The sequence below is a fragment of the Osmerus mordax genome, chromosome 13 (assembly GCF_038355195.1).
Source record: "Osmerus mordax isolate fOsmMor3 chromosome 13, fOsmMor3.pri, whole genome shotgun sequence".
Lineage (NCBI taxonomy): Eukaryota > Metazoa > Chordata > Actinopteri > Osmeriformes > Osmeridae > Osmerus > Osmerus mordax.
Genome location: NC_090062.1, coordinates 7,962,101 through 7,987,644, shown reverse-complemented (window position 1 = coordinate 7,987,644; position 25,544 = coordinate 7,962,101). Strand labels below are relative to the sequence as shown.

Genomic DNA, 25,544 nt, shown 5'->3' with positions numbered 1-25,544 from the left:
ACATACACACTCAGACCCAGCATAACAAGATAACTTGAGCCGGCATACTGCTCTTGTATAGCTAGTAAATGGGGTGTGAAGGCTTATACATACCTGCACAAGGGATTTTTGTAATCACTTACCTGGCAACACGCCCAGGTGTGCAGTCACATTACCACAATCAAGATCTGGCAACTGCTGGAAGATTTTACTCACTGTGCAGGTCTGGGCCTTTGTTTGAATGTTAATGTTACTTCCTTCACTGAAACAACAACCTTCTCATTTTCTCTAGAAGTCTTAATTTTTAGGGTACTGGTGTTATGTTTGGAGCCTATTCTCAAGATACAATACATATGAGTTAATTTGATACTGCATTGGCAATCTATGAGGCATAAATCTGTCTGTCCGGTATTTGTGCTGTGCCTCGAGTTGATCTAGAAGGCACAATGGAAATTTGGTTGGATCTGTCCCCACATCTCCCTCCTTCCTTTGTTTCTCTGTCTCTCTCTCTCACACACACTCACACGTTTTGCTCTCTCACTTTGTCTTTCTCTGTTTCCCAATTCTCTCCAACAAATAAACACACACTCTTCTCACCTTTCTTCCCTTTTCTCTCTCACACACACACACACACACACACACACACAGGACTTCAGGGAGAAGAACACAGACCACATGCGGCCTGACATCGTGGCCCTACTCAAGAGCAGCAAAAATGCTTTCATCTGTGGCTTGATCGGCATCGACCCGCCGGCCACCTTCCGCTGGGCCGTGCTGAGGGCCTACTTTAGAGCCATGGTGGCTTTCCGAGAGGCTGGCAAAAGACACACTCAGAGGAAGAGCGGTGAGTGGGGAACGAGGACTCAACGCACTGGCATTCAACACAAACACATTGAACACACACAGAATACAAACTGAAATTATACCGAAACTTCTTCCACAGAGGATGTTGGAGATAATGATTAGTGTGATTACTGTATAGATGCAAGGAAACACTGTTTTGCTGTTGGTTCAAGGTGGCTGCTAGGGCCAAAATTCTTTAGTGCAGGAGCTAGTCCCCCTTACACTCTTCCTTGGGACACAGAGATTTGTGTGTGTGTGCTTTTGTGTGTTTGTGTGCATGTGAAGATGTTTCCAAACACAACAGAATCTAAGGTCTCTCACCCTCCCACCCTTGTGCTTGTACATTGTTGTGTGTGTGTGGACAGTAGTGTATGTAGTGCTCTCCTGCATTCAGCAGTCTATTCCACCTTTAGACGTATTCTCCCTCCACCTGCTAATCCTCTTAGTGCTCCTAGCTAGCTCTGTCTGCCGTAGATATGCAAGATTAATGCTAGATCACGTTTGGTAATCAACAATGCTTGTTATGCTGTATACAGAGCCCAACTCTCTCTACTGTATATACAGTTTCACCGAAGATCCTAGCTTCCGTTTCCCTTTCAAATAAGATAGCCAACCCATTAGTTTCAGCTTTTGGGGTCCGATTTACCAGTGTTAACAGCACCTGGATTGCGTAATTAAGGATTTTCATGTGATGGCTCAAGAAGTGTAAGTCTTTGATTTGTTTAATCTGTCCTCCAAAGCCACATACCATTTGCTTCTCCCTCTAGCTCAATGTATCCCACATCTAAAAGACAACCTGAAACCCCTCACCTCACCATCCCAACTCTCTTGCGCACACACACACACACACACACAGAGAATGGAATATGTTGTTTGACACAGATGAGCTATTAAATTAGCATCCCCCTCCCATAACCCCTCCAGGGTTGTGAAATCCTGCCAAATGGAGCCGTCAGTCATCCACGCCATCACATCACCAGAGGGGAATGTACATGAAAGTTGTGATTGATTGTTATCTCCGAGTCTGAAGACAATCAAATGAGGAGAAGGGGAAATGGTTGGAGGGAGGACTCTGGGGGGGGGGGGGGGGGGAAGGCACCCGTAGAACCACTATTGCTGGGAGGGGGTGGTGTGGGGGGGCACACAACAGGTTTGAATGTGAATATACTGTATCTTTCTCTCCTGAAAGGTCTTGCACAGGTATTTCTCTTGTAGATTGCTACCTCTATTCGTCCGCTGTCTAATCTGTCTTTTTTCTCCTTGTTTCTCTCCCTCTCCCCCTCTTTCTGTCCTATTTTTTCCCCTCTTTTTTTCTTCTCCTATTTTATTTATTTTTTGCTTTTCCCAAAGGGCATGATGCCGCTGCTCCCTGCGCAGCTTTGAACAGTGTGGATAGTTTTAGCTTTCTGCATCACCCTGTGCATCAGAGAAGCTTAGAGATCCTGCAGCGGTGCAAAGAGGAGAAGCACAGTAAGGCTGCAATCCCACAATACCCCTCTCTCCCCCTCCCCGGCTTTCATGCAAAACTGTGAGTGGAGGGGGGGGGGGAGGGGGGGGGGGGAGGGGGGACTCGGGGTCAGACCAACAGCATTTGCTATCTAGCTGCTAAGTCATCGTTTCATTTACAAATTAGACAAGCTTATAACAACAGGCTACATAGCTGTAACTGCCTCCTTTGCCTTATGTGTGCATTGGATATTTGTACACACAGATTTCCACTCGGCTAGGTGCTTGTTGGTCTTCTCCTTAACCTCCACCCCCCCCCCCCCCCTCCCCACGTCTGTGTACGCGCCTGGGAATGCATCTCACTAATCATCTGTCTTGCATGTTATCCACTGTACGCAGCCCCCCCCATTCCCCCCACCCCCTTTCCTTCTCACTAACCCTATCTGTTGTCGTGGGGATAGCCCAGCATTGCATGAAAACAGCCATAGCACCCCTGTTTAACCTGCTCAGTGGTAATGGGGTTGGGGGGCACATGCACCATATCACCTCTGAAGTTAGACTTCTTTAAAACATTAGTTTTCTCAGGGGTGGGGGGGGGGGCTGGACCTATTTCACTGTAGTAGGCAGCAACAATACTGGGCACCCACCTTGGTAATAGTGTGCACCTTATTTTTATCCCTCACCTCCCTCCGTTTGGGACTAATCTGGGCAGAGGTTATGTGAGTGTGTGCACGTGTGTGTCGGAGGGTGAGATGATGTCTGACTGAGGTTGTGGTGTTTAGTTGGGTGGTGGGAATAGATAAGGCTCCATCTCCTTCATGTGCTAATCTCATCAAATGGACTCCATAATACCATGCCTATGGTTTGTATACTATATCTGTCTCCAGTGTCTGCAGTGCAGTGCCAAGCTCTTTAAATCCACAATTTGCTTGATAGCAGAAGTTTGAAACCTAAAGCTCTTTTATGCTTACAGCTTATGATGATACCCCGTTATGCTTATTATTTTTATGTATTTTCTATTTTTTACCCAGCAACATCTCCTGACATAACAGGAAATGTTGCACATCTGACTAAAGCAAAAACAGTATAATGTGTAATACCACATAATGACACGACCAGAATTTAGAACTTAGTCATTAGACTTACTGTGAAACTATTTCTTAGCTGTCTCCTGATTTTTGATTCTTTGTTTAAATTTCTGTTTGATTGGCAGAAGTTCAAGCCTGCTAATGGGGTGGAATGTTGGCATATGGATTACATCACTTCCTCTGCCAACTGTCATAATCCAATCTAAATCTTAGCTGCTGCTAAAAACACAGCTTTCAGTTACTCAAAATGGTTTCTTGATGAAACACCAATCTTTTGTCAAATTCTTTAAGGCCACCAATGTCTCTTAAAAAGTTGCTTTCCAAATTGAATATTTAAAAAGTTCACCCTTCAAAACCCCCCACAATGACGAGTTTAAAAGTATGATGAATACCATACACACATTTCTCATTCAGAATGTTTAAGTCCAATTATATTTAGATTGATCAATTTGATATTTCAGATAACTGTATTTAATTAAACTAAACCTTCCCTCAAAACTAAGTTCAGTAACGCCTCAAATGCATTATGTTTTTTACTGTAGTTTTCACACCCACACTAACAGGGAAACATTAACCATTACTGTATTCTACCTTGTTATGCTACATATTCTTTAACCCATAATCAGTCTTCATTCAAGGCCCATGTAATATTCATAACTAATTTGGGTTGTCCTATGGTGTTTGAAGAGTGTTGGTCTGGAAATAGCCTGGGTTTGGCCTTGTGTGTATGTGTGTGCCGTGTGTGTGTGTGTGTGTCCTCTTACCATCTTGTGTCCCTCCTTTCTGTCCTGGACCAGGTGTGGCCCGGAAGAGCCCACGCACACCCCTGTCAGACCTGCAGGGTAGCAACATGCTCAACGAGAAAGCACCACGGTAAGTCCCTAATGCAAACAAAAGAGCAGGCTAGATGCGGTCAGTTTGAGAGTGTATGTACCTACAGTGTATGTACCTTATTAAGAGATTTGTTTGTAACGTGTTCCTGTCATGGCCTATGGTACAAATGGACTCAGAGAGATGGGGGGTCTTCCAGACCCCTTCTTTGGGATGTGTCGATAGATTGCAAGTCTGGTACATCTTAAAAGACAAAATAATGACTGGGCCACCCCCCCAAAAAAGTCTAAAGGCCACCCGCCACAATACGATTTGGTGATTGTGTTACACGGGGGCACAGTTTGGGGTTATTAAAGTCCTCCTAATGTGATTTGCAACGCCCCCCTCCTGTTCACATCCACACTCCTCTTCAGTAAGTGAGCACTAAAGCCCCCATGCAGCTGCTTCCTGCGTGATGTCAGAGAGTTCCAGAGATGACGACCCAGGGAGTGATAAATATCTGCTCTATGCAGGGCTCTCCACGGTGGGGCTCTACAGTGGACAGTACAGTACTGTTTAAGTCTCTTAGGGGTACTGTTTAAAGATAAACACCACCAGCATGCCTGGCTTGGTGTGTGTGTGTGTGTTAGAGGAAAGTTTTGAAAAGGAGTGCCATAACCCCTCAGCCTGGATTCAATTTGTGTCATTTCCTCATTTAAATGTTGATATCCATCTGGTAACTTAAGGCAAACTGGAATAAAGCTTAGAGGAAATAAGATTGTAACGTGCCAAAGTTTTTCTTTGTATACACTTTATTTATAGATTCTGTCTCTAGCTATTCCACCAAGTAAACCAAATGTATGTCCTCAAGAGCCACCCTCCCATTTTTCTTCGTAGAGCAATCATTCACAATCCCTGGAGTATGTTGCAATCCTCGTCCTCAGTTGAAATCAGCAGGATGTTTTAGGCGTAGTTTAGCCGTAGGTACACTTTTCCACTCAGCAAGGCAGTAGTCATGGAGTCAACATTGGGGGGGACGAATTCATTTTTTAATGATAATTTCGGACAGCGTGGGTGGTTGCCTGTTGTAGTGCACATTTATATTTTTATTTATAATTTTATATCAATATTTTGGGGGGGACATTTTGACCAGATTTAAATATTGAGGGGGATGTGTCCCCCCCAATATATATTATGATGACGGCCTTGCCACTCGGTATAAAGAGGATGTGCTGTGCTTTGTTTGAATCTTGGACCTTAGTCCATAGCTGGACTCTTGTTAGTCCTCTGGGTCTTGTCCCAAGGTGGGAAACTTAAACCACTGAAAACCACACCACAGACAGGCTTGTCTTTTTACGCCTCAGAGTCGCTGTCCAAGCTATTCCTGGCTCCAAGTGCACCATAACAGAGACAAAGTATGTTAAAAATGAAAGTCATGTTCTTTTCCAATGTGACCACAAAAGAAAATATTGCAAACATGAAGGGAATCCGTATTTGAGGCCTTAACAGTAAAAACTCTGTTACTTTTATAGTTTTTTTTCCTGTTGCAAGAAATACTTTATTTTAAGTACTCATAAAGCCAGATGACCAGAATGAGTTCTCTACTTTTTCCAGCATGGAAAATATTCTAACTTTGACAAATAGTTCTCAGAATTAATTATACGGCCCAAAATCCTGACACTCCTAGTATTAGAAGAATAAACAAACCTTGAATTTCTAAAAGTCCAACTGTATGACTAAGAAGCATCCACAGGCGTGCTGTACTGTACCTCCATGCCTGTTGGCCTCTGCTCTCTTATTACCCATGACAGCACTCCCTGGACTCATGTCATGCCCCGTCTTTTTTAGTAAAGAAGCATACATGTGCACCTCAGTGCGCCTACCGTGTTTAGCATGGTCGCAGTGTGTGGCCCACCGACATAGCTGGAAGGAAACCCTATAAATCAGGGTTGGGAGCGTAAAAACAAACCCATCCCTGCTCCAGTGGCTCGCAGAGCCCAAGCTATGATGGATGGTCTCCCCAGTCCCCCGGTCCCAAGACCACAAGTTGTTATGAACCTCTCCCTCTCCTGCAGTGGTTCAGTGTGGTTCACCACTGTGTTGATACTTTGGAAAAAAATGTGGTGGTATGAGGTTCAGTGTACCTTGAGGCCTGAGGTTTTACAGTGTGTGAAGCACACACACAGAGGTTTTACAGGTTTACATGAGGGGTGTTCTGAGCCATCATGGTTGCTCTGCTTTAATTGGAGAAGCATTATTCTCCATTACCGTGTGTGTGTGTGTGTGTGTGTGTGTGTGTGTGTGTGTGTGTGTGTTTGCCAGGGAGTCTCCATCCCTGGGCTGGAACGGACGTGGCGGGAGGCAGAGCCACCTCTCGTGCTCCGGCTCCAACGCTGAGGAGGACGGCGGCATCTTCGTCAACTCCACTTCCAGCAAGCTTCTGGAGAGGGCTCACGGCATTCTCATGTAAGTGTGTGCTAGCCCTAACCCCACGTTCACTGATCCCCTTTTAGTGAATGTGGGGCTCAGTACTTGTGCTGCCTGGCCTCATCAGGCTGAGTAAAGAACAGAGGAACATAGCGTAGTTACCAAAACCATATCATGTGTTTTTAACAGGAGGAACAAAAACTACAAGTTAAAGCCCACTCTTCCAAAGGTAATAATACGCATATCTGTGCTTCACACACATGCCTTGCTTCAGGTTTTTCCATCCAGTCGAGGTTCTGTATGTAAGTGTCCATGTGTTACCTCTCCCACAGCACCTGCTGGATGTCAAGTCCCTCAAATACCTCAGCAACCTGACGCTCCACGACCGCATTACCAAGTCCCTCCTCCACCTCCACAAGAAGAAGAAGCCGCCCAGCATCAGTGCCCAGTTCCAGGTCAGAGGTCACTCCCCCCTGTCTGTGTTCACATTGACATTTGGAGGAATTTTGGTGAAAACCAGAAGTGGTGTGCCCAGTATGGCTCAGGCTTATTTGCACAGGCATGCCCCTAGTCAAAAAGTTTAAAACCACCCCCAGCTTCTCTTCCCCCCCCCCCCCCACATTTTGTCATCTTTATCACTCATTCTGAGAAATGTATTTTAAATTACAAATGTTAGTTTTTCCTTAGCCCTCCGAAATTATCCCAAAAACAATTTTGTGGTTGACAAGAGCCCGTGGTTCTTTCCTGGTTGAGTGTGCACACTTGATCATCACAAGTGGTTCAAACCGTGTCCAGCTGTGAGAATGACGCCAGTGTTATATGGACATGCTCTGGAACTCTGTGTTCAGTATGCGGCCAATTCAGACACATTTTACATCCCACACAAAAGACATAACATCATGTCTGGGTGGCAACATTTTTATAGGCCATAACCCTTTCCCCTCAGAAAAGGATTTTCTCAGTCACTTTGGGCTACTAGTTTAATCTGCAGAAATATAATTACAATAAAGCTCAGTAACTTGTAAATCCCATTAAGATATATTGTTGTGTAATAAATACTTTTCCATACTTTATATAAACACATTTATGATAGAGATGAAGATCCCTCTGAACTTATAGAAAAACTAACCTAAAGACCAGAAAAGTTTGAAGAAAAAAGTCAAACACGTCTTTGTATTTTTCAGTATTCTGTTGAACAAAATTAGCTTGTCTGAATCTAACAGCCAAGCTACCCAGCTTGGTGGAATCTCCCCCTGGGCCCAGTGTGAGTGAGAGTGGAAGACCGTGAATGCCCCACAACAGTCCCACCCTGGGCAGGAAGCCCAGTCAGAATATGTGGATGACTTCACTTCCCACATCCTGTTGTGTGGCTGATTGCTTTAATCCTCCAAAAGAGAGGGGGGCTGGGGTGAATTCCTCTGACCTCTGAAACAGACACACGTGGACACACATGTGGACGCATGTTCATGCACACAGTCTCCTCAACACACATGCATGCACACATGCTAACACACACACGCACACATAAACCAACTCAAACCACAGGTGCAATTCATCCACTGTGTTTCCTGGTTGTCAAAATGAAGACATACTGCAAGAGAAACAAGTTGTTTTGTACACCCAGTCCTTTTCACATCAGGAGCCAACCGCACAATAGGTTTTGTATGATCCCAGACATTGTTTTTTAATGTTACACACAGGAGTCATAAAGGCAGTACGACAAATATTCACACCCGACAAAACCACCAGTCCATGTCACCCTGCATTTTCCACCACATACATTTTGTCTACAGTGCAAGTTTGTATTGTTTCACTGGGTGTGTGACATAAAGTATGTAAAATGACTTTTTTGGTTCTTGTATGTCTAATCATAGGCCTCGCTCAATAAGCTGATGGAGACTCTGGGCCAATCAGAGCCATACTTTGTCAAATGCATCCGCTCCAATGCTGAGAAGGTATGTTAGCAGTTTTTACTGACTTTTGATCTTTGCAATTTAACATTCAGAACTCTGTTGCTCAGCTATGGATTAGTACATGTAAAAGTAAAGTTTCCTAATGTATGAAAGTGTGTTGAAGGCCATACTGTAGGAAATTACATCTATACTCTATACTCCTATACATCTCACATCTCACTGTCTCAGTAGTTTCTTACCCGCCCACCCCTCTCTTTATCTCTCCTTCTTTTTCTCTCTCTCTCTCTCTCTCTCTCTCTCTCTCTCTCTCTCTCTCTCTCTCTCTCTCTCTCTCTCTCTCTCTCTCTCTCTCTCTCTCTCTCTCTCTCTCTCTCTCTCTCTCTCTCCCTCTCCCTCTCCCTCTCCCTCTCCCTCTCCCTCTCTCTCTCTCTCTGGCTATATCTCTCTGGCTATATCTCTCTCTCTCTCTCTGGCTATATCTCTCTCTATCTGTAACTCTCTCTCTCTCTCTCTCTCTCTCTGGTTACATCTCTTTTCTCTATCAGCTGCCTTTGCGTTTCAATGACAGTCTGGTCCTGAGGCAGCTACGCTACACGGGAATGCTGGAGACTGTGCGCATCCGGCAGTCAGGCTACAGCATCAAATACACCTTCGAGGTGAGACGGAAACAGATGGAACATAATCCATACTGACACAGACTGGAGCACACACACCTCCCACTTCCCTCCAATACCTCCACTCTCAAACCCATCCAGAGGGGTTTCTCTCTGAGGAGTGGTTCTCCTAACCAGGACTAGTCAGTGTGTTGGGCCTGGGCCGCTCCTACTCTCAAGGAAATGAGGACTGTGTGAAAGGGAAGGTGCTGCATGTCCCAGCCTTTCTTTTGCAGGTCATGTTAACACGCGGTCAGAGTGTGTAGGAGTCCCAGTACAGGTTCTTCTGTGGGCCTGAGGAGCACCCCCCCCCACACACACACACACACGCCTCCCAAATATCTCAGTTCATCTTCTGTATTCATATGGATGTGGTTTGCTGACCACCTGTCCATATAGCCCTAAGGATATTGTAATCAAACACATGCCATGAATACACACGTGTTTAAAAAATGGTTACTTGGGATTTGAAAGATGTAGACATCCTGTTGACATAAGAAAATAAGACAGTCAAGTCATACCCATTAAATCCTTTAGTATTTCATATGATACAGGTCAAGGCCTGAGTGGTCTCTTACTTGCTTGGTAAGTACTGAATCCAATAATGGATTCATGTAAGATCCCAACATTTACTCAAATGTAAGAGACTGAGCATAAAATTGAGAAGGCTTTTCAGTGAAATGTTGGGGTTGTATATATTATTTCTGAGCCAAAGTCTCATTTTGTTGTCATTACCTCACAACTCAACAACGTACTTCACGTCTACTGCATCCTTGCTCCCCCCCCCACCCCCCATATTACTTCTATGGTTTTTAGGTTATTAAAAAATATCTTGTCAGTGTGTCACTTAATGAGGACTTATGAAGCATCCTGACCTGGGTTGTGAGCACAGAGACTTTCCATTGAGTGTGGGTGTGTGTGTGATGACATCAGCTCTGCCTGGGGTAATTGTATAAACACAGCATATGATTTTCAGTCCTGCCTCACCCTTTGACAATGAGAACAGACAAAAGCCCTTAGTCTAGGGGAGTTCTGGACTTGTTGATGTGAGGTCAGCTTGGACTCTGACCTGAAACCATGTGTCTCAACAAGATCTTGTGAGCCTGACGTCCTGAGGTTGAGGGATGCATTTTGCATCGTACAGTAATACACTTCCATTGTGATTCAAATGATCCAAAGTGACCTCATTATGATAAAGGTAAAATTGTACACATTTTGTACAGTCTCCCTGCTGTGTGTTTCTGACAAACCCACTTCCCTCTCTCTTGGCAGGACTTTGTGCGCCACTTCCGTGTGTTGCTCCCCGAGGGCACCAGTGCTAGCCAAGAAGGCATCAGACACTACCTGCGCCAGGCCGACCTTGCACCTGATGGCTTCCAGGTTGGCAGATCAATGGTACGTCTCTCAGGCACCTGTAGAGTGCCTCATCTCACTGTAAGAATCCACAGTTGTTTGTTAGAGATGCAAGGATACAAGGTCCTGGCCATGAAAAGATGTTGAATAATGGATTTCTAACATATATACATAACAGCAAGATGCCTGGCAGGATACTCGATCCATTGGTGTTGATTTTATTTCATATTGGTCCCCGTTACTTCATTTAAATCATGAGTGCATGGTCAAACACATAAGTGTGTTTGACCATGCGTAACCTTTAATAGACAGCCAGCCCTGATAACATAACCCCACCTTTCAAGCCAAACCTAAACTCCTGACTAAATCTATGATGTTATTTTTGAAATGGGTGATTTCCCTCCGCAAATACAACCCTGGAATTTCAGGAGTCATAGATGAGCAATGAGCCAGCTTTGTGCACGTTTTTAACTGTCAAAAAATTTAATTAATTAACTGCCTTTATAATGTGCAACCCATACCTGACATTCCTGTGGCCATTATGTGTCTGAATATCCTGGGGCTGAGTTGTGTATGTACACATTGGCACACTTGATACATCAAGCAAGCGTGCAGATCCCATCTATTTATACCATACGTGTGTGTAATGAAGTGTCCCAGTCCTGTGGGACCGTAATTCCACCCCTGCTGCTCCCCCCGCACGCTTCTTTTACCGAACTCCTCCCCTCCGGCCCACGCAGGTGTTCCTACGAGGGGCGGACCGCCAGCGGCTGCAGGCCCGGCTCCACGAGGAAGTGCTCCGGCACATCGTCACCCTGCAGCGGCGCTTCCGTGCACGGCTGGAGAGGAAGAACTTTGTCAGGATGAAACACGCAGCCGTGCAGATCCAGGTAATGTCCAGCTACAAAGCCATCTTCAGCTTTTGCTTCATAACAAATTTGCTTTTATTAGGTGTACAAATTGAGATATTAATTTACCTTAAAGTGGGCATACTGTTGACCCTTATTGATCATGGACATTCACTACATGTATATCAATTTGCTTAAATAGAAAATATATGATTCAATGTCCTTCTTGGATTCTGATGTTAGCTTGAGAACTTATTTACTGTGGTAAATACTGTGACATTGTCTTAGCCTCAAAATTCACAGTTGAATCACAACTGATTATCGGATATGGGGATGTAGTTGCACATTAAATCATTTAGTTACAAGAATCAAAACCTAAAACATGTAGGTAGAAACATTTAAACTCCAGAGTTATTTGTGATGATGCCAATTCTTCCATTATTTTATGTGGTCATTTGCCTGTGTGTCTTATACCCCACTCTAATTTACCACAAAAATGGTATAGTCGACAATCTTCCTATAAACACAACATCATCCACATATATTTATAATGCATGCGACATAACCTCCACAGCAATGGTGGCGCAACAACCAGTCCAAGGACGATGAGGAAGAGGACGAGGAGGACTACGACCCTGCCATCCAGGAGGGGGCAGCCTTGCGCCTGCAGACGGCCTGGCGGGGCTTCAGGGAGCGCCGCCGGCTGGGGCTGTGGCGCGGTGCGGCCCTGCTGCTGCAGAGGGAGTGGAGGCGGTGGCTGTGGAGGCGGGTTGCGGCAGCGCTGGTCATTCAGACGGCCTGGCGCCGTCACCGGGCCAAGGAGGCCTACCTCAAGCTGCATGGTGCTGTAACACTGCTGCAGGTGGCGAGCAGAGGCTACCTGGCCAGACAGAGGTAATCTACCGCCAACCCCTTGACCACTGACGGACTACAGTATATAGTATAGAATCTTACAGTATAGTATAGAAACTTCAGTTGTTAAACTGAAAGTTTAACTCCCCGTGAAGCATGCTAGTCCATGCTAGTGGTTAAACTGAAAGTTTAACAACTTTTATGGCTCAAGCAAGGGCTTGCAACAGGGCTCACTTTTGGTATTTGTTCATAATTCTATATCCAATCCCCCCTCTGTATCCCCGGCTTATTCACAGTGTGCCAACCACACAGTCTCCTGTTAAGATAATGTCATTACATAAACACCCCAACACAAAGTAGCTCCAGTCAGCTGAGCCGGGTGAATGAGAGTTCTTTCGCAAGGCTGCTACTTTTAGTTTACACATCTGAGAGGAAGTTCTTTGAGGAAAATGTACACTCGGAGACTCAGTGTAATTTGAAGTTTTCAGTCTTGATTGGCTGGACATGAAGGAAAGTTTCAATTCAGTGAATTTTCTCTCCTGATTGGCTGAACTTGTAACCATGTGTCCTTGATTGACAGCTTCAGGGAGCTCAAGGAGCAGAAGCAGAGGGAAAGACTCCTACAGCAGGAGGAGAAGCTGCAGAATGGCCAGACGAGCCTTTCGCCCAGAAGAGAAGAAGAGGAAGACGACGAGCCAACGAGCATCATGGGTCTGGACCTGAGCACGTGGGAGGATCGCTCATACGAGGAGCGGGAGAGAAGCCTCCAGAAGCTCAGTGCACAGGAAGGGCCAGTCGAGGACAAGCAACAGGAAGAAGCAGCAGGAACGAGAAGAGCAGGAGGGGAGACCAGGTCATCTGAGAGCTCGTCAAGAGCACATTCGGAACCGCCAGGGTCCACCATGACTCCTCCAGTGGTCGTCCGTGAGAGGACCAGAACGCTGGATGAGCCCAGCCAGAAGACAACCCGGGCCAAAAGGGAGAGCAGGCGGATGAGGGAGCTGGAGCAGGCCAAGTTCAGCCTGGAGCTCCTCAAGGTGAGGGCCACCAGTGGGGGGGCCTCATCACCCTCCGATGAGAGGCGCTGGTCAGCTGAACTGGTTCCACCCACCACCCCTCCTCTGCGCTCCCCCCAAGGCACCCCCGACAGCCAAAGCTCCAAGGGCAGCTTTGAGCTACTCAGCATGGATGAGGAGCCACCAAAGGAGAGGCCAGCAGTGATGGATGCAGAGGAGCCAGGCCCCCTTTTACCCACCCTGCTGGCTCAAGAGATGGAGCTCCCAGCAGAGGTCTTCCCAACCTGCCCCAAAATGGTTGATGAGCCATCCAGGGCTCCCGTTCCAGAGATAATTCCCCCTCCAGACAGCCAGAGCCAGGCCAGGCCTGCCTCTGCTGCCCCCAGTCCCACCCCTCCGCCCAAAATCGAGAACTACCTCCCGATCTTTTACGTCCCAGCCCATGAAGGCATCTCGGTCACCGCTTGCCCTCCTGGTGAAGAACTCCCACAACCCCTAAACCCCCCCACCTCCACTAGCACCACTGCCGTTCTTACCAAGCCACCCAAAGAAAGGCGGGAGTCATCCCGGCGGCCAGTGGTGGTTGTCATTAGCATGCAGAAGGAAACTCCTCTCAGCGAGGACCTCCTGGGCATGGTCCGTCCCCCCGTGGAACTCCGAGATGAGGCGGCGCAAACAGGAGAGTTGACTCCATCGCCTCAGCAGCCAGATCCCGCTCCGCCACCGCAAGACCCCCTCTTAGTCCCTCCCCCCGCGCCTGTCCCTGCCGCCAACCAGGCCGTTTTGGAGAAACTAGAGAGACTGAACGAGGAGAAGGAGGAGAGACAGCGGCACCAGCAGCAGCAGAACGAGAGAGAAATGATGGAGCAGATCAGGAAGCAGAAAGAGGAGCTGGAGAGGCAACGACGTTGCTTTGCCCAGTACGAGAAGGACATGCTTGAGAAGCAGAGAGGAGAAGCCTTGCAAAGAATACAGCAGAGCAGGCAAGGAGGAACCATCCCTGGGTACGATGCATCTGGACCAGATTTCAGGTCTGGGTCTGGAGCTGGTTCCGCCAGCAGGCCTCTCAGGCCCAGCTCCTTGCTGATTGAGAGAGCCCCTTCTCTGGCTCCATCTTCCAGGACCCATTCTGTGTCTGAAGCTCCCTCTGAGGGCTCTCCTGCTAGGGGCAACATTCAGACTGCTGGTGCTCAGGCTCGACTCCCTCCCCCTCCCACCTCAGGCAGAGAGAAGAGGCCTGGGGCCGAGGGCTGGGCACCCAGGCTCACCCTGGAGTCCAGAGATGGTGCGGGAGGAGAAGCAGGGGCCATGGGGAGAGTCCCCAAGAAGGCTCCCACCAATCAGGTTGTGACTGTCAGTATGACTGACAGGTCTGGGAAAATCTTCTTTTCCCCAAAAGACAAGGTGTCGTTTTCAAAGTGAGTATCAGATTAAATTGGTGGGGTGCCTTTGTTTTCCTTGTGTCACCAAAGTAATGGATTACGTCAGGCAAATTACATTTAGGATTTTCATTATCTGTAGATCAAATATGACCTGTTAGACAATGAAGCATTTACATCAAGGCAATTGGAAGCTACTGTTTCCTTCTATTTTCATATCACTGTGAATATGTAACCTCTTTGTCTTCTAATTGTCATGGCTAAACGTGTTCATGTCAAACCTGTTCATGACAAGGTTTGACAAGGACGCCGCTGACCAAGAGAAGCCTGCTATCGCCCCCAAGGATGGGCCCCCCTCAAGCTCCAAGCCCTCCAAGACACTTAAAACACGGGAGGTGAGCTGCTTTTTTTGTTCCCATAAAATGTATGGCAACCGAGTACCTCAAGAGATTAACTGTGCGTTTGTGGGGGCGCGTACTTGCACGTGTGTTCTTTTGAATGCCTTAATTGGGTGCAATCATGTGTTTATGTACACTTTCTGACAGAGGACGACAAAACTAGTAGTAATAGGTCATTCAAAGGTCACCTGCTGTTCTAAACGACACAAGATTCCCCTCAGACTCCACCGACCACAGAAGGAAGCCACTTTCGACACCTGCAGTGTTTCACTTGTGCTGTTATCGTTTTTGGTCAACCCCAGGTCGGCAGGGCTGGCTACAAAAAGAAAGCCCGCATGGCGCGGACACGCTCCGACTTCCTTACCCGCGCACCCATCCTCTCTGTAGGGGGCGAGTCCGAGGAAGATGACTGCGACGACACTCCTCTCTCCCCTCGTCATTACACCCTTCCCCTCCCCAAACAAGTGTCTCCCCATTCGATCTTGGGTGAATCGTGTTTCAGTGACTCAGAAATGGTAATGGAACCAGGCTCAAAAAGCCATAATTACTACTACTACTACTAATACTACAAGTGCTGCTGCCCTAAGTCTTCCTAGGCTAATACACCCAAGTCTGCTAAAGGTTGACTTTTGGATAGCCAAACTTTCTCTGCTAACCACTTCAGCACTGCATGGTTAGTCCTGCGTTACACTGCTGACAAACTAGGCTACAAGGCTTTTCACTTGGTAACTTTCTTCATCTCTCAAATGTATTTTCTGTGACACACTGTAAAATAAGGAGATATTTCTGTGGGTCAAACCCTTGCGAGAATATACGTTTGAATTTTCAGCGAAAATGGACGCTTTATATGATTTAACAAGGTTTATACTGCTACAGCTACCTTGGAAACGCCATAACCTCTAACATCAATCTTACAAATTCTGTACTAATTATGGATGATGGAATTTAGTCAGTACTGTATTCCCCAGGCTCTAAAAGCAGATTCTTCTGAAGTACGACTTAAAACATAAACTGAGATGACAATAAGCTTCTTTGAAAAGCAATCAAGGCCGCTAACGTACTTTAGTCCCTCTTCCATACTTTTCAAAGCCCTAACAATGATTTTCTCTCCCTCTTTGCATTTTTTCTTCATCCTTTCAGTAAACAGTCTTTGCATGAATTAGCCTGTTAGCTTCTTACACTTCTATCACTTCTCAGCTGGCCTGGCCCTGGGACACAGGGATCAGAGGTCAACAATCATCCACCAGCTTTCCTGCCCGTGATTTATTAACCCTCACCTCACTCAACAATTTTCTTTGTTTTGTTGAGGATTTTAATGTATGTTTTTGTGACACTGAATTTGGCTCTGTCTCCTGGTATGTGACAGTGAGTGACATGTTTGTATGACAATTCATCACAGTTATAAACACTATTTAAAGACTGTTCAACCACCGTCATTCCAATTTACCTGCAAAAAAGAATATACGGGTATTTGCACATGCTCAAACCTGATACTATGCTGCCATCTACTGACGTTTGCCCTTGATGCAGGTGTGGACATAAATACTGCATAGTAAATGCTCAGAGAAGCTTCGATCCACTCAGTTATTTAGTTGACAGTCTCCTATTCAATGACATTTCAGCCATCAGTGGGTTCCGAGGAGAAGAAAAAGATGCAGAAAGCCATGTCGTCCGGGGATCTGGGCAAAGTGGACTTGATGCCGAAGAACTCTCAAACAGATGGAAGGTTTGTGTTTTCTGTACAGCCTTTATGGGTAAGGGGCATTGACTGACTGAAGCCTGACCATCAGAAAAGAACCGTCTTCATATCAAAATCACTACTTAGAATAAATTGTCCTTGTTGGAAATGCCCCTCTTTTTGTTTTTGTAGACTCACAACAACTAAATGCGCTGTTTTCCCACCAGGGTTCGGGGTAAGATGCGTTTCTGGGGGAAGACCAAGCAGGGGGAGAAGAAGCCATCCAGAGAAAAGCTGATCTGTGGTGCAGACTCCATGGATGGTGATTACGGCGACACAGGTCCCCTACTGGGCGAGGGTGAGCGGGGGGAAATAGATCAGAGGACAACAGGGGGTACTACAGGAATGAAAGCAGCACATTACAATTCTACACTAAACCTGTTTAAAAGATAGTGTGTTTGTACCAAAGGGCTTTTCAATTGGTTGTGATACCCCCACCCCCCCCCCCTTTTCTTTTTAGGTCAAGAGTACATGTCTCCCCCTCGCAGTCCTGACTTGACACTGGAGCGTGCAGGGCGGGAGTTCAAGGAGAACAAGGAGCCCTCGCCCAAGGTGAAGCGGCGGCGCAGCGTGAAGATCAGCAGCGTGGCTCTGGAGCCTGCCCAGTGGCAGAACGACGCGCTACAGATCCTGACCTGTGCCAACGACTACAGGAGCATGAATGACTTCTTAATGAAAAAGGTGTGGGGGTAAAACTAAATGCATGCATGCAGAAAGCACAGATATACACACATTTACACTCACTCAAATACGGATAGATTACATACTTATTGGTGAGTTTGAATGTAGAAAGTAGAATGTTTGTGCTTTTGTTGCTTTGCATCAGTTTACTGTCTAATTGTATGAGTTGTATGTATAGTTACTTTCCCACAAATATCAATCTTTTCACCCTTGAAATTATGTCCGTTTTAATGACCATTACTTTTAATCCGTATCATAGATCAATGACTTGGACACAGAGGACAGTAAGAAAGATACCATGGTGGACGTAGTCTTCAAGAAGGCCCTGAAGGAGTTTCGCCTCAACATTTTCAACTCCTACTCCACGGCTCTGGCGGTTAGTATAGTGGAAGCACCCTCTTATCTGTCAAAATATTTTCCCGAGGACAATATAGTAAAGAGAAAGGAATACAGGAAAGCCATGATAAATTAGTTTAAGTACTTGAACTCAGGTGAAAATGTGTATTCGGTACCCCTTATGTGCATCTCTAATCCGTTATTCAGATGGATGATGGGAAGAGGATTCGCTACAAAGACCTGTACGCTCTATTTGAGCACATCCTGGAGAAGACCATGCGCCAAGAGCAGAGAGACTGGAGGGAGTCTCCCGTTAAGGTGTGGGTCAACACCTTTAAAGTCTTCCTGGATGAGTTCATGACAGAGTACAAGCCTCTGGATCCCATCCTCAGCAAGGTACTTTTTGATTTTGTATTTACAAACATTTTCTGAATTTACCAGTATTTTCAGGGTTATGCTATACAAATAACCATCAGACAAACAACATTATTCGTTATTTGTTTGAAATCAAGGCAGAAGAAAATGTATGCACTGTCTATTTTCTCCCTACAGGTTCCCAAAATGGAACGCAAAAAGAGGAGGAAAAAGGACATGGACATTGTGAGTCTTGGCTCACGCCTTCGAAATGATTTGCAGATAATCAGTTTACTTTCTTATTTGCAGAACTAGACATTGGACTACAAGTTGTTGGTCCAATATCTAGTGCTATACATAGTCTGTTTACCTTGCTTCCATCTTCCCTATATTATTTTATTAATATGAATAAACTCACCAATGAGTTAAAAGTCCACAGAAACGTTCTAGTTAACTACAGCATGTAAAGCATGTTCTCTGCCCCCTGTAGGTAGAAGAGCACAATGGCCACATTTTCAAGTCCACGCAGTACAGCATACCCACCTACTGCGAGTATTGCTCCTCCCTTATCTGGATGATGGACCGAGCCTGTGTCTGCAAACGTGAGTACACACACGGACGCACACAAACAGCAAATGTTTACTCCTCGACAGGTCTACAAACACCTTTGTAAACTGAGATTTGTTAAAACGTTTGTTAACCGAGACCGTAGGTCGAGGTTTACAAACAAATCGTTTTAACAAATCGAGGAGACAAAGCGTTTGCTGACCTGTCGAGGAGTAAACATTTGGTTTCTTATATACTACAACAATACGTGGGAAGATCCCAAATCAAACACGTCGAATCTGGAGCAGACGCCATGTTGTCAGAGCAATCAGCTGCACTTACACTGGTGACGTCACTACATCTCCAAGGCAACATATCAACAACATCAATTCGTCTTCTGTCTGCTTCAGATACTTCTTTAAAACGGGAAGCGATTGCGGGGCGTTTGCGGACCTGTGCAGAAACCATATTTGGTTGTTTTAGTTTTTTGGGGGGCAATTTAGGCTACTTTGTTGCCGAGCAGATGCCACGTTGTTAAGGTCAATGGCTACATCTCCAAGGCAACAGCTTGTTGCTAGGTCCATAAAACCGTTTATTTACCTCTGCGAACTTTCAGGAGGTATATAAACGGTATTATTAACTTTTGAGAACGTCTTCTGGACCAATAGGAACAGCGTATTGGTCCAATTATTACACTAGTATATAAGAAACACAAACGCTCAACCACACATCCCTAACAGTCCTATCACTCTTAATTAGATTGTTTTCAACTGGACTCATGAGTGTGTCTGCCCATGTTTGGAGCTCTCCCAACACTGTTTGCCCTCTTTCAGACAGGATGGTTTCTCCTATCCTGCCAATGTTGCCTTTGTCTTGCTTTAGTCAGTTAGCTGCAGATATCTGTTTGATTTTCAAAAAAATAAGGAATGATGAGGAGGCATAGCCTTTCGGTGGTTCATTGTTCTGACATGCATTTCTCCGGTTGTGTGAGTTCAGTGTGCAGGTATGCTTGCCACAGAAAGTGCTGCTTGAAGATGACGACCAAATGCAGTAAAAAGGTAAGGGCGGCCATATTGTGTCACTGCACAATCCTGTGACATTTATTATTTTTGTGTGCAACTCAAGCTGGGGAAGCCACTGGAGATCAGTTACTTGGAAGTATTGACATGCTAGCTGAAAAGGGAATTCAATTCCAGGAAAATCTTTGTAAAAGAAAGTATAATCAGTCTGTATCTTTCACTTTCTCTCCCTTGCACTGACACTCTGCCATCTGTATTTGACTGTGTTCTGTGTTTCTGCAACTTAATGCCTGTATCCATGAACAGTACGATCCGGAGCTCTCCTCCAGGCAGTTTGGAGTTGAGGTTTCCCGTCTGACCAATGACGAGCGGACGGTGCCCCTTGTGGTTGAAAAGCTCATCAATTACATTGAGATGCATGGCCTCTACACCGAAGGAATCTACCGGAAGTCCGGCTCCACCAATAAGATCAAGGAGCTCAAGCAGGGTCTGGACACAGGTAATGCTGACTAGTGGTAATGGTAATGGCCTGGTGATAGATGGACAGAAGACCAAGCTAGCCTATTCACTAAAGCAAATCATATTTTCATACAGTTGCTAAATACTAAATGTAACATCTTTCCCTATGCTGTTTGTCTAGATGTGGAGAGCATGAATCTTGATGACTACAATATCCACGTCATTGGGAGCGTTTTCAAACAGTGGTTACGGGACCTGCCGAACCCCCTCATGACCTTTGAACTTTACGAGGAATTTCTCCGTGCCATGTGTAAATTCTAAAACTTAATTAAATTAGCATTTAACTATAGTTTATTTTCTTGTCATATGGCACTCAGCAAATATTAATTCTCTGTATTTCCAGGAACATTTCATTGAGGGTGATAAAGAACTGGATATATATATAATTTGAAGATCAGAACCATATTTTTTCTCTTTTTAGGTTTGCAAGACAGAAAGGAGGTGATCAGAGGAGTGTACTCCATCATCGACCAACTGAGCAGAACTCACCTAAATACCCTGGAGCGCCTCATATTTCACCTGGTCAGGTAAGAGGTTCTAGAAACTGGCATGGCAGTTTGGGATCAGGAATCTAATAATCCTGAGACCTGTTATCAAATCAAATTGCTGCTCCATCGAAAATCAAGTAAAGAATTGTAAAACCAAGCCATCAAAATAAAAAATATAGAACTTACTCTCCTTTCTGTAATCTGCCCTTAGCTGAGGTGAATCATGGGATTTGTATTTTCAGGATTGCCTTACAGGAGGAAACCAACCGTATGTCAGCCAACGCATTGGCCATCGTTTTTGCCCCCTGCATCCTACGGTGTCCAGACACCATTGACCCACTGCAGAGCGTCCAGGACATTGGGAAGACAACAGCGTAAGACTTAAGTTTACTGGCTTGTATTATGTATAATACTAACTGCTACTGCCAACTCAAAGCCACCTACAGTAATAGTTTTAGTCCAACTAATTTTATAATATATCACTTTTATAGTTGTGACTGCAGGGCCATTGGTATCCCGCAGGGGACCTTTTGGATATTGTACTAGTACGAGTTTTTAGTCTACAGTATTTTTGAATACATCACATTTATTTTAGTACTTCCGAATGACTATGCCATTTTATGCTGTAGGTGTGTGGAGCTTATCATTGTGGAACAGATGAACAAATACAGGGCCAGACTAAAAGACATCAACAGCCTGGAATTTGCAGAGAATAAAGCAAAGTGCAGACTGACCCTCATACGAAGATCAATGGTAAGATCCAAGACCATGTCCCTCGTCGGGTTTGAGACCATGAACTGCAAAAAAGTGCCTTCAATTATTTCTTCATTATTTGTTGAAACTATATGCCTAAAACTAGCTGACCTTTCCTATTTCCTACACACTAGCTGACCTTTCCTATTTCCTACACACTAGCTGACCTTTCCTATTTCCTACACACTAGCAGACCTTTCCTATTTCCTACACACTTCATAGTGTATTTTCTTACTCCTTAACTCTGAGTTCCTTTTTTCCACCTTGTTTTTCCCTCCTAATTCTGTCAATACCTTTCTTTCCTTTTGATCCTTTTCCTGATCTAGAAACCTGTAATGATAGCTGTTAGATTTATGAGCATAGCCCGCAGTGCGGTGCCGGTATGTATCCACACATTGTAACGCATTGTGCACAGTCATCTGGCAGCCATTTTGTTGTGACGGTGGCAATGGCTGATTGTCTGTGCCTCTTTTTATGGTTAATGTTGAACCTGTGACCTCCTGCATCATAGAATGACGGCCATCATGTCTATCTATTTTCCCATATCTCTTCTTTTGTATACTGTAACTATGTCTGACTTGTAGATTAAAGTTCATGACATTGACTGGACATACGGTAATGTAATCATGCAATTGTTTTTAATTTGATTGTGACTACGTAGGGAAGGCTATGGAACACAAACTCTGCCCACTGCCAGCAGCAAAGGCCATCTGCTCTTGACTGTTTCCATTCAAACACATGACAATTATTGCATTACCTTATGGTCCAGTATACTTTTCAGTTTGGTCATTTTCATTTAAACAGTTGTTAACTTCATTAATTTACTTAACCCTTTTTGATCTAATACATTAGTAATTGGTTGCTTTATTAAATAATAATGGTTATGTATTTCCAGGAGTATTGAATCCAATAATATTTTTTTATTATTCTTTTTATTTTTTATAATTACTTTTATACTCCCCAATCTACATGAAGACGGTTGTTTACTTTGTTGGATGCATTTCTATTGACCTCCAATCTATAGGCCTTCCTTTAAATATGATATAACATTCTCTGGAACAGTCAAAAAGAAAAATTTCAGAGACTGTAATCAATTAGATGTAGGGCATATTGACATTCTGTGCTCTCTTATTTATTTTATATTTTGAAACATGCAGCACAATTCGGCCAAAAAGGTAACACTATCATAATTACACTTTCACGGATATACAGTAAGGTGGACCCAATAAGGTTCTTAGATGATGTGTGAGAGGGTAGCATGTAGTTGTGTGTATTCGGGAGTATACTGCATGTCTGCGAGGTATGGCCATGGGTGTTTGTTTGTAGTCGTTAATTGTATACTATAGCATAACACAAATTGGTGATTAATGGCACAACTACAGTATATGACCATGGTATACTTATGGTTGGTACATATAAATACAGTAATATTTGTCATTTTCAATTAGTACTGCTTACAAATATACACATACACATGTGCTTCTCTTGCTAAATGTTTTTGTTTGTGTTTGCAGGGCAAGGGCCACTTGAGGCGACTGAGTTATCACACGCCCTCACCACCAGTGAGCCCCCGGTTGCCGCCGGTGACTGATGCAGGGATGGAGGACAACACGGGCGAGGAGGGGGCGGGGCTGGAGCCCGAGGTGTCGGAGCACCAGCAGGCAATCATGCAGCATGAGGAGAGAGTGCTGACAGAGCAGATAGAGAGACTGGAGAAAGAGAAGTACGTACTTTTATTTCATGTTTTTTCAAAATGTCACGACAGGTAATACTATGCTAAGAAATGTTTAAATAGTCTACACCCCCTTCAGTGTTGATGAATGCAGGGGTCAAGAGAGACACAGTTTAACATCTCCTATGACACTAAAAGTAAAGCGTATTGGTGAATGGTTGTTTGACCTCTCTGATGTTCGTTTCCGCAGAGAGGAGCTGACCTTCGAGATGCTGAGCCTGGAGCCACGAGCATCCGACGATGAGACCCTGGAGTCTGAGGCCTCCATCGGAACGGCAGACAGCTCTGAGAACGTCAACTTGGATTCTGAGGGAGGCACCTCTGACTTCTCTGGTACAACATGATCATACAGTACAGTGTAGCAAGATATATCACATCTACATCCCTTTAAGGCTGCTGTTGACAGATTGACTGAAATGGTTCATCCTTGACCAATCATGTTAATCTGTGTCCCTGTTAGAGAGAGGCCCAGCGCTAGCCACCACCCGGCCCAAGAAGTCTGAAGGAAAGAGCCAGCATCGGCGGGCTCTCCACAGGCAGCCTGACTCCCTGGACTCGGTGGACTCCTGCTCCACAGTTTCCTCTCTGTCATCTTCCTCACACCTCCACCCCTCTTCCTCATCGTCCTCCACCACCGCACGCCGCTTCCGATTCCGCTCCAAGTCACCCACCTCTGGCTCCAGCTCTGCCCAGGGGCCATGCCTGGCCCAGTGTCCTCGCCGTGACAGCCTTGACTTTGCCCCCACGTCGCTTGATCAGGAAGGTCCATATGAGGAGAGGCCCCAGTTTAGCAGCCGAGGCACCTTCAACCCAGAGAAGGGTAAACAGAAACTCAAGGGAGCAAAGCCATCGACCTTGCGACACTCCAGAGACGGTGGGGGCCACAGTAGGGACCCTCCAGATATACCACAGCAGCTGGTCTTATACGGCAGCAACGAGTTCATGGTATGAAGGACACCAAAGCACTTCCTGCCCAACCCCCCAGCTGATAACCGCGCCCACTGAGGGCAGAGCTGGACAGGCAGTTGCCCCTTGCTCCTCCTCAAGCACTACAGCTTAGCCTTTTCCCCGTCAGAGTCCATAGAGAGCAGAAAACTGTCGCGAAGTGCCATGCATCGAGTGTTCACCTCCAGAGAGGATTGGTAGTTGCAGGGGGCCCAGAGAAAGAGATCACCCACTGTGGGCTCAACTACCCCCCACACCCCATGGTCCCTCTGCAGGTCTGGGCCTCCGAGCCGATGAGAGACAGATGGAGCAGGAAAGCAGAGAAAAGGGAATGGGATAGCTGGAAGTCCTTTCTGCATGTAGGAGTTCTCCTCTCGCTGGGATCCCCGAAGCGGAAAAGAGGAGGTGGAGTTAGATGGATGAAAGCGGATGACTGTGCCATCAAAAGCATGGTATTAATGAACTTGATAAGCTCCCAATCATTGGCTGCTTTAAAGTTTACAGTTCAATTACAATCAGTGTAAGCAGTGATTGCTCTTATTATTACAAATGTATTTTTCCCTTAAGCCTATTTAATAAATTTTAATTTCATGAAAAATATAAATCTATATAACTATTATACAGGTATAAATACTGTAAAAAGCCTGAACACCAGTAAATGCTGGGTAGTTGAAGTCAAATATTTATCTTTTGCTTGAGTATTGATTTACGGATTTGGGGTGTATGTGTTTGTGTTTGTGTTTGTGTGTGTGTGTGTGTGTGTGTGTGTGTGTGTGTGTGTGTGTGTGTGTGTGTGTGTGTGTGTCCGTGTGCGTGTGTCCGTGTGCGTGTGTCCGTGTGCGTGCGTGCGTGCGCGTGAGTGAGAGAAAAAGACAGAGAGAGAAAAACCACTTCATGTGTTTTAAGTTTGTGCTGCTTTTTCCTCTTGCGAGGAATATACCACCATCAAAGGGACCAAGTAAGCTGGTGTGTATTCCAGCCAAGGGGATCCTAGCTTTGTAAAAATGTTGGATGTGCATACAATCACTGCATTCACTGCTTAACAGCCATACAATAATTGTGTTGTACAGGATAATGTACCCCACCCCCCTTCTCTCCCCCGTTCTCTAAATTCTGGTCTTTCAGTGTTGGCTGTCAATAGCAACCATACCATACATGAAGTTGTATTGTATGTCATTATTTGTGTTATTGCAATTTGTTCACCTTTATGGTTGTTTTTGTCGCTTAAAATGTGTTTTCTATAGAGAGAGCAGTCTATTGGAATAAATGACAGATGGTGCCATAAAGTTTAAAGGTTCAAACATTACTCAGTCTGACTCTTTGTAAATTGTTTATTATGTACACAACAATAGTTTATAAACTACTCCCTATAGTCAGGTTGTCTGGAAACTTGACAAAAATCAAACACCTCAATTTGGTTCTGAATAT

The 25,544-nt window shown here is 45.2% G+C and overlaps 1 protein-coding gene across 3 annotated transcripts in view; it reads left to right on the top strand.

Moving 5' to 3' along the window:
- Positions 1 to 25,416, top strand: part of myo9aa (myosin IXAa) — an 80,589-nt gene extending 55,173 nt beyond the window's left edge. For 2 of the 3 annotated variants that reach the window (XM_067248521.1, XM_067248520.1), the window contains 30 exons: positions 628 to 823; positions 2,173 to 2,292; positions 4,154 to 4,229; positions 6,489 to 6,632; positions 6,783 to 6,822; positions 6,926 to 7,048; positions 8,468 to 8,548; positions 9,052 to 9,162; positions 10,432 to 10,554; positions 11,253 to 11,402; positions 11,935 to 12,254; positions 12,793 to 14,646; positions 14,903 to 15,002; positions 15,308 to 15,520; positions 16,628 to 16,731; positions 16,911 to 17,041; positions 17,204 to 17,424; positions 17,684 to 17,800; positions 17,968 to 18,156; positions 18,313 to 18,360; positions 18,605 to 18,716; positions 19,657 to 19,718; positions 19,986 to 20,178; positions 20,320 to 20,448; positions 20,620 to 20,725; positions 20,929 to 21,060; positions 21,316 to 21,439; positions 22,954 to 23,162; positions 23,362 to 23,504; positions 23,632 to 25,416. In XM_067248521.1, the coding sequence (XP_067104622.1) occupies positions 628 to 823; positions 2,173 to 2,292; positions 4,154 to 4,229; positions 6,489 to 6,632; positions 6,783 to 6,822; positions 6,926 to 7,048; positions 8,468 to 8,548; positions 9,052 to 9,162; positions 10,432 to 10,554; positions 11,253 to 11,402; positions 11,935 to 12,254; positions 12,793 to 14,646; positions 14,903 to 15,002; positions 15,308 to 15,520; positions 16,628 to 16,731; positions 16,911 to 17,041; positions 17,204 to 17,424; positions 17,684 to 17,800; positions 17,968 to 18,156; positions 18,313 to 18,360; positions 18,605 to 18,716; positions 19,657 to 19,718; positions 19,986 to 20,178; positions 20,320 to 20,448; positions 20,620 to 20,725; positions 20,929 to 21,060; positions 21,316 to 21,439; positions 22,954 to 23,162; positions 23,362 to 23,504; positions 23,632 to 24,122 (6,162 nt within the window). In that variant the 3' untranslated portion in view covers positions 24,123 to 25,416. The remainder of the gene's footprint in view (positions 1 to 627; positions 824 to 2,172; positions 2,293 to 4,153; positions 4,230 to 6,488; positions 6,633 to 6,782; positions 6,823 to 6,925; positions 7,049 to 8,467; positions 8,549 to 9,051; positions 9,163 to 10,431; positions 10,555 to 11,252; positions 11,403 to 11,934; positions 12,255 to 12,792; positions 14,647 to 14,902; positions 15,003 to 15,307; positions 15,521 to 16,627; positions 16,732 to 16,910; positions 17,042 to 17,203; positions 17,425 to 17,683; positions 17,801 to 17,967; positions 18,157 to 18,312; positions 18,361 to 18,604; positions 18,717 to 19,656; positions 19,719 to 19,985; positions 20,179 to 20,319; positions 20,449 to 20,619; positions 20,726 to 20,928; positions 21,061 to 21,315; positions 21,440 to 22,953; positions 23,163 to 23,361; positions 23,505 to 23,631) is intronic. The other variant, XM_067248522.1, reaches the window with a different exon arrangement.
- The last annotated feature ends 128 nt before the right edge of the window (positions 25,417 to 25,544 follow it).